The 15,566-nt window shown below is 32.2% G+C and overlaps 1 protein-coding gene across 1 annotated transcript; it reads right to left on the bottom strand.

Moving 5' to 3' along the window:
- Positions 1 to 3,133: 3,133 nt before the first annotated feature.
- On the bottom strand, positions 3,134 to 11,589 carry LOC145611586 (fatty acyl-CoA reductase 3-like). The gene is made up of 10 exons (XM_081666925.1): positions 11,454 to 11,589; positions 11,253 to 11,356; positions 10,956 to 11,155; positions 9,084 to 9,184; positions 8,593 to 8,785; positions 7,297 to 7,458; positions 7,061 to 7,142; positions 4,066 to 4,332; positions 3,798 to 3,925; positions 3,134 to 3,442 (listed from the first exon to the last, which is right to left on the bottom strand). Exons 1-10 carry the CDS (start codon positions 11,530 to 11,532, stop codon positions 3,292 to 3,294), a joined length of 1,467 nt encoding a protein of 488 aa, XP_081523051.1. The 5' UTR covers positions 11,533 to 11,589; the 3' UTR covers positions 3,134 to 3,291.
- Between the last annotated feature and the right edge of the window lie 3,977 nt (positions 11,590 to 15,566).

Raw genomic sequence — 15,566 nt, 5'->3', positions numbered from 1 at the left:
TACAAAGGGTTTTCCCTTCTGATCAAGTTCTTAATCAATCACATCTACGCGTCGAGGAGACTGCAACTATTGGGCTCGAATAATATCAAGTTAATCAAAGAAAATCTAATTACAGTGCCTTAACATCATAAAATAGAGATGATCTAATTGTCCAACTTATAATTAATTGCGTCATGGCATCAAATCTTAGAGCCCAACAATGTCAGAGATCAAAAATTAGATTCCCACCAAACAATATACTCCAAGATTAAGAGGGCTTTCTATAATCATAGATTAGCCGACAATACTATAGAAAATTGTCGACACTTGACACAAGAAGTTTCAACTCATACGCGATCAAACACAATTGAAAATCAATTAGCTTCCATCGTATCATACTAATTGAGACAACCAGTTTCTGATTTCTTCTTTTTCTAATTTAATTCACCAAATTGATTCAGCCGTAATTAACAAGGATCGGAAAATAAATTTAGCCTGAATATCCTTCGTCTCTTATCGAACAGAACGGCACACAATTAAGGAATCAACCGTATATTTATTATACTATTTCGCTTTTAAATTGTTGGAAAAATACCTGTTGATTCCATGAACGATAATTGACAAATAAAATCGATCGACATACTCGAATAAAAGACCTGTTCTCCTTCTGTTGTGCCGTGGTTTGGAACCCATAACTTAGAAGCAAAATTTGTCACCACTAGTACGGGTTTCCCGGTGACGCATGCCCCCCAAATTTTACACAACGACCTTTGCAATTCGTGTACCCGAATCAAAGATTGAAATTGCTCAAGATTTATTCAGATTACAAAGGGTAGGTATGTATTTTGTGTTTAGGGTTTCAATGAGAAAAAGCCATGACAATATTTGTTGGTAGCAAGTGTTGGATTTCGGGAAAACTCCTTAGATTGGAGTGTGTACCATTGATCAATATATATCGTTACAATACTAGTCCTAATCTTGTTAGGAAACCTAGTACAATTAGAATACAAATTATATCACAAAATATACAAATATATCCTAGCTCAATCCTATAATAACTATCACACCCCCGCAGTCGTAGCGGGAGGAGGGGGTACGCGTAGCGGGATCCTACTCTGTATCGCAGTTTAGCAGGTGCTCTTCAGTATCTCACTTTCACCAGGCCAGATATTGCCTATGCGGTACAACATGTGTATCTTTTTATGCATGATCCACGGGAACCTCATTATGAGGCTTTGAGGCTTTGAAACGCATTCTGCGTTATGTTTAGGTTACCTTGATCACGACTTACATTTATATCCGACTGTTTCTCATCGATTGATTACTTACACTAACGCTGACTGGGGAGGTTGTCCCGATACCCGTCGATCCACATCAGGCTATTGTTGTTTCCTTGAGGACCACATCGTGTCTTGGACATCTAAGCGTCAACACACTTTGTCTAAATCGAGTGCAGAAGCAGAATATCGAGGCGTCGTAAATGTTGTCTCTAAGGCGTGTTGGCTCCGTAATCTTTTACTTGAGTAACATTGTCCTCTACAGCAGGCTACTATTATTTATTGTGATAATGTCAGTGCTATCTACCTTTCTGGAAACCCGGTTCAACACCAACGCACCAAATATGTGGAGATGGATAGTTTGTATTTTGCTTGTTCCTTCTAGATATCAGTTTGCAGACATTTTTCACTAAAGGCCTACCGCGAGGAATTTGGATTTTAGGTCTTTAGTGAAAATGTCTGCAAACTGATATCTAAAAGGAACGTGCCAAACCCGAACTTCTCCCAAAGCAACCTTTTCTCGAACAAAATGAATATCCAGCTCCACACGTTTGGTGCTCTGATACCATGTTGGATTCGGGAAAACTCCTTAGATTGGAGTGTGTAGCGAGCATTGATCAATATATATAATGTTACAATACTAGTCCTAATCTTGTTAGGAAACCTAGTACAATAAGAATACAAACTATAGCACAAAATATACAAATATATCCCAGCTCTGCGACAAATATTAACGTAATCCTATAATATCTATTAGCAAGTAAATATATACGTACATATATGCACGTGATGGGAGGTAACTATCAAAGGAAATAAAACACACAATCGCCTCACACCACTCGTCAAAACCCGTGCTCGCGGTATGTACCCCGCAGGAAACGCTGCGGGTATGTCCCACGGCCTCTTACGGCAGCTCACTAAGACTGCCCGCCCGCTGGAAAACCCGCGGCTAAAACCCGCGACCTGCCTGCGACCACGGCCCATGCCTATGACCAACCAATATGGAGCTTTACAACTCACTCATAATCCGGATGCATTACTAGAATTTCCAACTATGTGATGATTAAGGATGATAAGTTGGATTGTAGGAGGGTTATTTTCGTCATTGAATAGGATTGGGCTTAGGACATGGATTAAGCCCAAACCTATAAGATTCGCAAAAATTTTACGAATGCAAACAAAGACATCAACACACGTTATACTTTTGGGTCTGCTAGAATTTTATGAATAGTTCCATAGTTATATTAGTATTTAGTATTTTTGGGTTTCAAGACAATATAATACTTTTGAATGCGTGTTACTATCAATAATGGCTACAATCGTTATTAATTTGTTTCTGTTTCAGATTAGTGTTTAAAATAAAACAATTGACCAAACAAGGCGAGTTTATTTTATATTGCCGTGCTTAATTAAAAGCAAAGAGGGAAAAATTTTCAAGTCACTGTGCTTGAATTTAAGATAAGAGGGCGAACTTTGAGCAAGAGGGTGAAACAATTGTTGCTCGTGAGTTGTTACAGAGGGCAAATAATCGGTTGTTAAACTCAAAGACGTCGAAAATATTTGCCCTTCTTGATTATAGTCAAAGAGTGCAACCTTGTTTGTACACATAGATGGCGAAAAAAATCTTTATTATCCTACAAATCTAATACAACAAAGCTAATAGGGTGACTAGGGGGCGTTCCCAAATTAAAATCACCCTTTTTGTGGCCTTATCAAACATCTCAAAATGTGAGAAAGCTAACAATATTTTACATAATAACACGAGTCATTTTCAGAACCTTTGAATTACTAAACGTAGTTCCAATATGTTTGTGGAATTGAGTTCAAATTTTGAAGTGGTCAAATCTAAAAGAATAAACATCACACTTTTCGTGAAAAGCAAGTAGACATCATTATTGAACCCTTAAGACATGTACAATAGAAATAATAATAATTAATCAAATACATAATTAGCATGTAACAATAAATAATTATTAACGAGTTTGTTCAATTCGAACGAGAAGAAGATGGCCTTGCAAATCTGACGTACGTAGTTCTAGAATAAGCTCTTAACAATTGATGGAAGGTGGATATTGAAGAAATAATCTTTCCAATTAACGCTCAAGGGATCAAAGTTGAAGGCTTCTTCATCCAAACCATTTTTCCGGGCAGTAAGCAACAACTTTTCCGTATTTGTATCAGCAAAACTACAGACACAAAACACTTTTTGTTGTCAGTTTTTATAAAGAACGATGATTCCAGTAGTATATGACTTTTGAAATAAAAAAATAAAAAATAATTAAAAAAAAAAACTAAAAACCACAGTAATACTGTTTCAAACAAATCCATATATGAGTATAGGGGATTCATTGTCGATTCCCTACAAAACTATATATTAAGGATGTCTAGTTGAAACTAATGAAATTATTTCCTCCATTTTTTAGAATCTACCTATTTTATTTCCTTTGCTTTTATGCATTTAAAAATTTCTCCATATGAATTTTGATTATCTTTGATAATTTATCTGTAGCAGAACATATATTCAGCAAAAGTTTAACTTACATGCCCTTGAAGAATACATAGGGTTTGTATAATTCCACTAGCCTCATTGCAATTTTGAGCTTTTTGTCGAAGTTAAGCAAATTACGTTGCATGCTACTACCACCCATTCGACTAGCCAAAACTAAAGCCTACAAAAACATACTTCATATTAATAACAATATAATATAGTTAAACATAATGTATGTACTATGTAGCTTAGTAAGTATGTATAATTAAAGTTAATTAATAAATTTAAACTTTGGAATGTACGGGAAAAATAACAACTAACCATTTGCACAAAAAAGTGCAATAAGGAGAAGATGATTTCAAATATGAGTATGTTGCTCATCACAAAACCTCTCCTAATCTTGACAAGGTTACCCTCACGGTTGGTCCATGGATTTTTAGTGAAATAGTGAAAAAGAATATCATGCACTTCATTAAAAGATATTGGATTCCTGTACGAGCTTCCGACTTGGTATACAATCATATTTGATTGATTTATATGAGTCTTCATTGCCACAATAATCGAGTTCACAAACATATCCGCTGGTATCTGCATAATAATACAGGATAGGGTCATTATTATCCTTATCATATCATCATGTTTTGTTTGTAATAAAAGCTAGAAATAACATGAGCTTTAATTGAAGTGTCAATTAAGAAAATCAATATTTGTTAGAGAACCAGCTCAATAAAAAGTTTAACAGATAAGAAATGTAAAAAAAAATGTTTCAAGTGGTTTTTTGTTTACTTCTCACACAAGTTAAAACTTAAAATCATTTAAAAAAAATACTTCCTCCCCTTTTGATAGTCCCTTATGGGCATTTTTCACGGGAATTAATAAACACAAATAATAATAGTAAAAGTATATTGAAAAAGTTTATAGACATTAGGTATACAAAAAAGTAGAGAGAGAAAGTAATAAAAGTACATGGAAGAACAAAGTTTACATGAGAAAGTTAAATTTGAACAAATAATATTGTTAATTAGAGGGAATTTTGGAAAAAACTTAAAATTAATGATTGTTGGAAAAAGCAAATAGGGTGAACATTTTGGGACTAAAATTTGCTAATAAAAAACTACTCCGTATCATTTGGGGACGGAGTGAGTAGTAGTATATGGTTTTGTAGTCTTAAATTGATATAATTAATTTGAAAAGGTAGTGGGAATATATGTGGAGTTCAAGTTACTAAGAGAGATTTGCTTAGAAAAATGGGGCCTATCATATAAAGAGTAATAATGTTTTGAAAAGATAGGATTAATTTTTTTTTTTTCCAAATACAATTTAATTGTATTAATTACTCATGTGACAGTTGCTTCGACCAAAAGATGTTATTCACAAATCACAATTGGTTGTTAAAGGACAGTGCTATTTGTGTTCTACAATGTTACAAGAAAATGGCGTAGTAAAATACCATTTATAGCAACTGAAAATGATTTTATTTTTTTTTTTTTATTTTTTATTTTTTTTTTTATTTGGCATCTACACCAACTGTATGATGACGATGATTTTGTTGATGTATTTGATTTATAATAACTTAACAAGGACATCACAATTTAAATAGAAGGCTGATATCAGTTTATTTGAAGAAGCTGTATTGGGATATATGTTTAATATGGAATACAAATTAAACAAAGTAGATAGGTTTAGGTTTGGTTCTAGTTTAGAAATTACCGTGATATAATGATATCTTGAAATTAAATTCTTAATATTAAAAGGAAAATGATAAATATAGTCTTAAAAAGTTACAATGTTACACACTATAAGAAGCTAAAAAGAACTACACTGATTAACAATATATTTTTGTATCAAGGTATCATATTGATGAGTCCTTAAATGTATATATGACTACATTTTTTTTAACTTAGCTGGTCCAATTTTTAAGATAGGTATTTGGTCGGCCTAAGCTTGGTTGGATGAACTTGGATATATATAGTTGTGTAATCAATTATTCTATTAATATGATGAAAAGAAAATCACAAAAATTAAATAAAGTTAATAGGTAGATCTTGCGTAGAAAATGGGACATATTTCATTAATGTTTTTGAATGGATATGATTTTTCCAATTAAAAATTTGCTTTTTTATTTGTAAGGGTATAAAGATTTTTTTTCTAATAGAATAATAGAGTTTTGACTAATCTCGTGACAATTAGCTTAAAGTCGATCGCAAGCAGCTAAGCCCGCCACCTGACCCGACCCGACCTGGATTTGGAAAGATTTTTGGGGCTCGAACTCTTTTTTTTTTTTGGTGTTTTGGGCGATCTACAATTTTCTTTTTTGCTAATGTTATAATTTTAGGGCCTGTTCATATTTACTTAATTTCAGTTCAGTTCAGTTCAGCTCCAATCAGTTCAGTTCAGTTCAGCTCCTAATTTCCCTCTCTCATAAAATATTCATTTCAGTTTAGTTCAGTTTAGTTCAGTTCAGCTCCAATCAGTTCAGTTCAGTTCAGTTCCAATCAGTTCAGTTCAGTTCAGCTTAATTCAGTAAATGTGAACAGGCCCTTAGTGCATCCAAAATTGAATAAACTCAGCTCGTTATTAAAGCAAGTTAGGTGACCTTTTTTTAGCCCAAACTTGAGCTTGGCATGAGATGGGTCGATTTTTTTTTTAAAAAAAGCCCGGCCTAGCTTCTGCATAGAAGTAGTTTTTGAAATTAGTTGTTAATTAAAGTTTAGTCGTATTACAAGAAAAGGCTTAATTAAATAGCATTTATAGCAACGAAAATGATCTCTTGATATTCCTGGGCCTCAACCATAAGCTTAAACTTTTGGTTGAGATGGTCCACTAACATGGTATCAAGAGCCAATGTGACACAAAGGTCAAGGGTTCGAATCTCATCCACCCCCCACTTTCAAGTGGAATATTGAGCGCTGGGTATGAGGGAGGCCCATGCTGCATCCACTCTTCTAGCCTAAACGGGCTCTCGTGTGAGGGGGCGTGATAGAGTATAAAACATATTCATGGGCCTCAACCATCAGCTTAAGCTTTTGGTTGAGATGGTCCACTAACACACATATTGTATGATGACTTGAATTAGTTGATGAATTTTGTTCAAAAAGAATTGCTCAGTACATGGATAGTATTGTTGTAATATAAATTTGATATTATTTTGAATTTATATTAGGGTATATTATATACTCCGTAACACATCATTGTATTAAATAGCTTATAATGCATCAAATAAAATAAAACAAAATATTTCAAATGCTCCATTTAACTATTAAGTTTAAGAAATTTGCAATTAAAGTATAAAATTTACAAGTTCATGAAGACTAACCAAGTCCAAGACCGAGCTACCATCGCCGGAAAACAAACTTAGGTATCCTTTTCCATACATAACAGCAATACTATCAATAGTCCTGCATGTCATTAAATGGTTTAGTTCAAATGTCTTACTGCATAAAAGGAAATTAGATGTATAATACGTAGTACATTAGATTTAGAAAGCCATTATTAAGAATAAAATTAGTAGTCACATTGATAATCTACTTGTATTAGAAAGTTGACATATACCTGCATCCTTCAACCCAACCCGAGAATGGTTCTTTCAACGTACTACACACAATGGTAGGCCTCATGATAACCACGGGTAAGCTGCCTCTAAGCTGCCCGACAAGCATCTCTCCCATTGCTTTTGTAAATACGTAAGCATTTGGCCATCCATACAACTTTGCCCTATTAATTAATTAATTAATGAAATTAATTTTCTGAAGTGTGCAATCACTAAAAAAGCATTAATTACTATTACTTTTTTCTCAATTAGTAATTATTACTCCCTCCGTTCCCAAATGATAGTCCCTTATGGGCAAAAATCACGGGAATTAAGAAACTTAAATAAAAGTTGTAAAATTACATTGAAAATATCAATTTACATTGGGTATGTAAAATAGTAGAGATAGAAAGTAATAAAAGTACATTGAAAAACAAAATTTATATGGAAAAGTTAAATTTGCACAAATATTGTTGTAATTGGAGGAAATTTTGATAAAAAAAAATTGATATTAATGGTACTTGAAAAAAGCAAATGGGACTATCAATTTGGGACTAAAAATAGGCCATAAGTGACTATCATTTAGGAACGGAGGGAGTATTACTTTTTTCTCAATTAGTAAATAAAACATTATATTGAAATGCGGATAAAAGTAGTACAATTGTAGAATGGTAAAGTCGTAATTAATGACATAAGAGTGCAAATTGTTTATATACTAAGGAAAATAATATTTAATAATCCAATTTTAAAAAAGAATAATTGGTTTTGTTACACGGACTCAACTAATTTTTTCTCTTTTTTTATTTTTTTTTTTAATTTTTATACAAAGATCACTAACAAAGAAACAAACAAAACAACACCCGTCAAAAAAAAAAAAAAAAAAAAAAAAAAAAAAAAAAAAAAAAAAAACCAAACAAAACGACAAAACACAAGCTAAAAAGACCAGCAAAGGACAACATTGGTTGGCTGTCCTTGCTCAACTAAATTGTTACTCATACATAATTGCTCAATTTTGCTTTTCTCTAGTTTCCCTTTCTAACACTCAAGCATGATGTATAAATTTCATATTCAAACAATTTTCTCCTCGACAAGCTAATGTCAACAATATTATTCCCTATATATTTAATTATCTACGACCGTAGAGGATAAAATCTAACATCTTTATTATTCCAATTATACATGCTGATTTTTTAGGAGACATATATATTAGAAAACTACTCACTTCACTTTTCTATATGTGATTTCACAATATCATCCGAACCTATTACAGTATAATTAATGTTTTATATTTATAGGAATTAAACTCAAAGAATTCTTACCTTTCACTTCCCAAGTTCTTCATAGTTTGTCTGATAACCTTTTCAGGAACATCATTGGCTTTAAGATTGCTTAAAGTTTCTGCGACAATCTTCTTCTCATTTTCAATATCCAAGCCAACCATACCATTTAAAGCTTCACCCATGACATGTGCTTTTTCAGATATTATACCCGCTTTCTCTCCACACACATATGCTGAAGCAAAATATATGTAAGTTTAATTTCTTAGCACTGGTTAAAATATATATGTTCGCTAATTAAAAATAAAAATCAACCATCAGCTTATGCTTTTAGCTAAGTATATAGCTGACCTTTGACATAAGATCAGAGTTAGCATGATAAGATTGTCATTACAGATTTAAGTATTACTTGCACGTCATAAATGGAATAATTACCATTAGGTGTAAGATTCATGTTTAGAGAGCATGATAGAATATAAATTTAATCCGAGGACAATTATATATAGTACAAAAATAGAAATTTAATTATTTACCAGTTGATACATGGATGAGCAACTTGATGTTAGTACAATTCTTTGCAAAGTTGATAACATGCTTAGGTCCTAGGGTATTCACACCCAATGCAATGTCGTACCTACAATAATTTAATGCAATAAAAAATCATTAGCGTTGATTATTAGATAAGCTGACTCACGAGCTCACCATCTTAAATTATTAAGTAGCTGGTCCATAAAAATGTAACATAAAAATAATTTGAAAGTTCCAAATATGTAAAAGCATCTCAGCTGGCATGGCTTTGACGCTTTGTCAATTGCTTGTCACATATTCGCAAGGTTAAGAGAAAATCTCGGTCTCTAATAGCTTGAGTTTTCTATGACTTTAATGATATAATATTTATTGGTATTAAATTATGTTTAGGTAGTATAACTGCATCTTATTGCCAAAATGCTTCTTCTTCATTAAAATTAACAACAATTTTGTTAAAATTAATAAATATGGGTTGGTATTAACAATTATACCCTCTAAACACAATATAATACAACGAGCATAAGTAGAGATAATGAGTTTCTCTAATTATAATTCCTTTTAGAAAATGTGGGGCCTTCAAACTTCTTCATCATTCGTTAATCTTTTTAATATTTTATCAAGTATTAACCTATGCATGATTATTGTTCAATAATAAAATAGCTATCCCTAAACTCTATATATTTAGACAAAAATATACGCTGCCCCGTCCCAAAATAAGTTTAGTACCTAGTCTTGTACTTTTTTGCATTATTCATATAATAATACTCTCTTCGTCCCCTTTTGATAGTCCCTTGTATGCATTTTTTGGGGGAATTATTAAACACAAATAAGAATAGTAAAAGTACATTGAAAAAATAAATTGACATTGGGTATGCAAAAAAGTAGAGGGTGAAAGTAACAAAAGTACATGGAAAATTTAAATTTGCACAAGTATTGTTGTAAATTGAATGGAATTTTGGTAAAAAAAATAAAATATTTATGGTTGTTGGAAAAAGCAAATGAGATGAACATTTTGGGATTAAAATTTGCCCATAAAGGACTATAAAAAGGGGACGGAGGGAGTATAAGTTTGTGATCATAATTATTACTTATATATTAAAACATAAATGTTATCATTTAAATGTGTTATTATTCAGAATATGTTTTTGTATGCAAAATGTTTTTTAAATTGTTGATTGTCAAACTTGTGCATAGCCATGTATTTTATCATTTCAAAGATAATACGAAGTTTATGTTTTTGTATACAAAATGTTTTTAATATGTACTACGTATTCCGTTTCTTATTTGCATTCCTTCAAACTCTTATTTTATTTCTCTCCTTATACGACGTACTTTTGTACATGAACAGGTAAGCTAACTTCACATTTGCCACTGAAAAGGAATACCATACGTCGTACGTAAGAAAGCTAACTTAATTAGTACGTAATTATCTTCTTATGGTAAAATATATTTTCCTTTATTGTCTTTTTTTCCTTCTTTTAAACCTCTTTATTTACTTCAATAACGCAACCCTATTTTATTTCTTCCATTTTTTTAGTTAACACTGTTTAACTTTTACACTATTTACACACTGTACTTTAACTCGCTTTGTGATCTATAGATACCGTAAAACATAAACATCATGTGTTATCTTATTTAAATCGTCTTAATATATATTTTTACTAATATTATCAACTTTTTATGAATTTACAATATTGATAAATAGAGATATTAATCATTAAAAACATATAGCGTACGTGATAATAAAAAGGTATCAATTAAACAAACAGACACGTACGTAGTATATTTCTACGAGCAATGAAAAATCTACTACTATTTGTTTTACATATATATACGAAGTACTATAAAAACATAAAGGAGTAGTATTGTAGTACTACCTTTCGTCGAATCTTGTAGTCGCAGCTACATTGATAACAATATCTATATCGTCGTGCATTTCTTTCACTTGATCATCAGTAAGTCCTAAGTTCTCGTACGAAGTATCACCGGCGACTGCACTTATTTTTTCCGACACGAAAGACTCAAAACCTGATCCCCATTTTTCTCTTAGTACTTTGAACAACTCCTTTCCTAACACCTACATCCACAACAACATTGTTATGATGAACTACATACCTTCATTGTTACAAAAAACCTACTAATTATATGACTTTGTATGTAATAGTTAGGCATACCTCATCTTGAAGCCGAGCGTTGAGTGCTTGAGAATCACTAGCCCTTATAAGAAGGTATAGTTTGTTCACATTTGGTTGAACTCGAAGTATCTTCTCCAAAAGAACTACATAAACAAATCATCGTACAAACACATTATAATAAAGAGAAAGAGATTGATCAATACGGGTAGCTATTAAAAGAGCGAGAGTAAGAATACGTACTCTTAGCAATGAAGCCAGTAGCACCGGTAATTAAGATAGTTTTGTTTGCTAGAAACTCACTTATGCTCCCAAAATCCATGATCAACTAAAAAAAAAAAAATTATTAAAGTAGAAAATTAAAGGTAGATTTACTAATGAAGTTATAAAATTAGCTCAAATGGCTCAACCTATTTATTGGAGCAACTTAATGGATGTCTACGTCAAATATATATAACCCAACAACAATTACCAATAATAAGAATTCTGACGTTACATGTGAATAATAGTGGTCATACTCTTCATTAATAAAAATAGGGAGTAACACGTAATACAAATATTTAAAGGGTCATTTATGTTAGTCACAATATTAAAGTGTAAACTAGCAAAACCAGTGACCAAACTTTTTATTACCAGAAACCTTGTATATATTAGTCTGATGATATATATTAATATGATTTGCCACGTTCCTAAGCTAAGCGTTAGGAATAGTCTCATCCGTGTGTTTTTGATAAATTTCTCATCAAACTGGTTAAATAATAATAATAATAATAATAATAATAAATAAATAAATAAATAAAGAATAATAATAATAATAATAATAATAATAATAATAATAATAATAATAATAATAATAATAATAAAGCGGGTTCAGGCGTTCGCTAAGGCTCAGGATATTGGTGCTCGTGCAGCTGCTCATATCTTTAGCTGGATCGGGTTCGCTATAGCTAGAGGGGTGGGGCTCAGATTGTATCTCGGCTTCCTACCAATTTCTTGTAAATCGATTGACTATGTAGGTTTTTGAAATTTTAAAATATAATAATAATAATAATAATAATGTTGAAATTTGCTTGATCTACCTTGCCCTGCTCTGCTGAAATCTACTCTGCTCTGCTCTGCTCAAAAGAACAGGTGTGTTCTGAACTGAAGTGAACTATTTATGAGAGAAGGAAATTAGAAACTAAACTGAACTGAAATCAAGCTCAAGAGAACATGCCATAAGTGTGTTAGTATGTAACTTCGTATTACGTAAAAAAAAATTAAAAAAAAAAAAAAAACAAAGAACAATAAGTAAACAAAATGTATACAAAACGGATCGGAACATTCGGAAGTCGGCGAGGTTCGTCGTAGGTATTCAAATCTAAATATCGCTGGAAATTGGCACCAACCCTAAATATCTTTTGCATGCTGACAAAATATGTTCGTTAAGTTATATATCGCGTGTCAAATAATTAGCTATTTAGGCCACCTACAAGATTAATCAGCATATCATCCTTCCAATTAATCTACGATCGAAAAATCTTGAGATGCTATATGTATTAGATACCAGTAAAATGATAATCCTTTTTTCTAAGGGGTGAAATGAAAATCCTTGGTAAATATTTATTATTTATTTAATTATGTCGTGGCTGGTCATACCATGTGGCCGGCTAACACACGAGTAACTCATGACCGGATCGATAACTCTTGACCGTACCGACTAAGTAACCTTTGATAGATTAAGTAACCCCTGATCAACCGAATAACCCCTGATCGACCGAGTAACCCTAAACAAAGTAACCCCTAATCGAGTAATCTCTAACCCACTAAGTAACTCCTAACCGAGTAACCTCCGACCGACCGACTAACCACTAAATAAATAATCTCAGTCACACTGTGTGGTTTGACCAGCCATATATGAAACTTTGTGAAATAATTCATTTCCCACCTGTTTTTTTTTTTTTGGGGGGGGGGGGGGTTGTTTCTTTTTCACAATAATTTATTCTTTTCTCACCTTACCGTCTCATAAACTGTTACAAATATCGAATAATTCCTTCAGTGGTTCAAATTAAACTTCTAATTATGTCCAAGACAAAATCGATATGCCGAATATATGTGAATTTTTTGGATAGACAATGGAGGTTTTGGAGAGTGGGGTGGTGGGGTTGCCAAGTGCCAACCTTCACTAAAGTATAGCTTTAAGTTACACGATGTTGTAAATCAACAATAATTCAAAATTCATATATGCTAATGTGCATATTTAATTTAAATTTTTTTTTTTTGAAACATAATTTAATTTGTTAATTTGGCTATAAAGTACCTTTAGCTACATATTAGTAAAATAATAATTAAATGTACGCAAACTATTGGGTGCGTCCACCTGCACCCAACAGTTTGTGCGGCTAGGAGATATCAGGAGCGGTAGCGGCGAAGGTGGAGGTTGCAATTGCCAGAAAAGTCCTCATGAAACTCTGTATCCATTGCAACGAAGGAGTAATCGTCGATCAAATCGAATCAACAAAAATTCAGATTCAAGATTATCATACCTCATCTTAATCGATTGAAATCGAAGTTTTAGGGTTCTTCAATCTTCACTTCTTCAATCAAGAGAGTAGTATATCCTTGGAGAAGTGTACTTTGGCCGCGATTTGTGGATTGTGGTGGCCTGCGATTTATGGTGGGCTGCGTTGTTGTGGTGGTTCTGCGATTTTGTGGTGGTGGCGCGGCAATTTGTGATGGTGGGCTGTGAGTTGTGGCGGTGGCTGGGCTGCGAGCTGTGGTGGGTTGATGAACGACGGCGGCACAAACGGCGAGGAGAGGCTCGGTGGCTGGATTCATTTCTCGAGGAGGAAACGGGAGAGAGAAAGCAAGAGTGGACGAAGAAGAGGAGGATTTTTGTTGGCTAATATGATTTTTGTTTTGGCTAATACAAAAATCATATCAGCCAATCCAAAACAAAAATCATATCAGACAACACATGAAACATATCAGCCAACTAGTAAAATATATTAGCCAAGCCTCCCGCACCAAACAGTTCATGCGTCTGTCCGCATGCAATACCTTCTCTTAAATGTATATTATAAACTACTACATTATATATTAAGACAAATTAAATAAAATCCAATATGATAACCATATTAATTAAGTTTTACATATTGAGAACAATTGAAAATAATCTATCATTTTAGAATTAGGGATTAGTGTCATCTAGATTCCAAACAAGAGTTTTGAAATAGCTACTATGTTAAAAAATTAGTCATGACCATGTTCACTTAAATTCGTTTGTTGAATTCTGAATATGGTTGAGCAAAAATTTTCAGCTAACTCGTAAAGTAGATGAGCCAATTAACTCGATTTAATTCTTGTTCAACTCTTTAATGTTTATGAACAACTATTTCCATGTATATGTTAAGTTTATTCATATCAGCTTATAGTTTCATTTAATATAAAGCTCTTTCGAACTTAGATCAATTAGTTTTTTTGACATTAATGAACTACTATTTTCACACCAACCTTTGCATTAGTTTTTTCAATATTTAAGGTTTTATTTTATATTAAAAGGATCTTGTTAACGAGGCGCCTCAGGTCGTTAGATAATTAATTATTCCCTCCGTCCCCAAAACTTCGACCTTTATGAGCAATTTTCACAGGTATTAAGAAAGTGAAAGAAGAAGTAGTAAAAGTACGTTAAAAAGTGGATTTCACACGAGGTTTGCAAAAAAGTAGAAATAGATAGTAATAATAATACATGAAAAAACAAATTTACATGGGAAAGCTTATTTTAATTTACACAAATATTGTTGCAAACTGTAGAGTATTTTAATAAAACTAGATGAACATTTAAGGACTAAAATTTGGCCAAGGGGGTTGATGTTTTAGGGACAATGGAGCTGAGTAATATATAAGCTACAATAATTCTAAATTTAAAATGCATATCAAAATTACGCGTCAATCGGTGAAATTAATGTTTATTTACTTTATCGTCTCCACTTTTATTTCGTTTATCTAACGCTCTAAAGGTGCTTGTTAACTTTTTCCGTAATAAAAATTAAATCAACACATAGACACAATTTAATTTTGCAAGAACTATCTATAGATAGACAAAAACCATAATTATTAAACGGATGCACAAAAAAATCTAGGGTTTGTTGGGATCGTTTCTTTGTTTTCATTTTTTTGTTGTTTTGAATCACTTTTCTGTTGTAGTTTCAAAATTATCATGATTTAAACAAGTTTGACCAATTTTTGCTTTATTAGATGACATATATCACAAAATTATAACAATACCAAACAAACCCTTAGCAATTCCCAAAAAAAAAAAAAAAAAAAAAAAAAAAAAAAAAAAAAGAACACTATAACAATACCAAACAAACCCTT

This window comes from Chenopodium album, chromosome 24 (genome assembly GCF_948465745.1).
Source record: "Chenopodium album chromosome 24, dcCheAlbu1.1, whole genome shotgun sequence".
NCBI classification, from domain to species: Eukaryota; Viridiplantae; Streptophyta; class Magnoliopsida; order Caryophyllales; family Amaranthaceae; genus Chenopodium; species Chenopodium album.
The sequence above is the reverse complement of the archived record's forward strand: the minus strand, read 5'-3'. Positions and strand labels throughout refer to the sequence as shown.

What these genes read in the sequence shown, in the direction of transcription:
- LOC145611586 (XM_081666925.1), bottom strand. Translation starts at nt 11,532, where the DNA reads ATGGATTTTGGGAGCATAAGTGAGTTTCTAGCAAACAAAACTATCTTA. An exon ending in TACTGGCTTCATTGCTAAGA is followed by an intron (nt 11,357 to 11,453) that starts GTACGTATTCTT and finishes TTGTTTATGTAG; the next exon opens with TTCTTTTGGAGAAGATACTT. An exon ending in TGCACTTTTTTGTGCAAATG is followed by an intron (nt 3,926 to 4,065) that starts GTTAGTTGTTAT and finishes ATGTTTTTGTAG; the next exon opens with GCTTTAGTTTTGGCTAGTCG.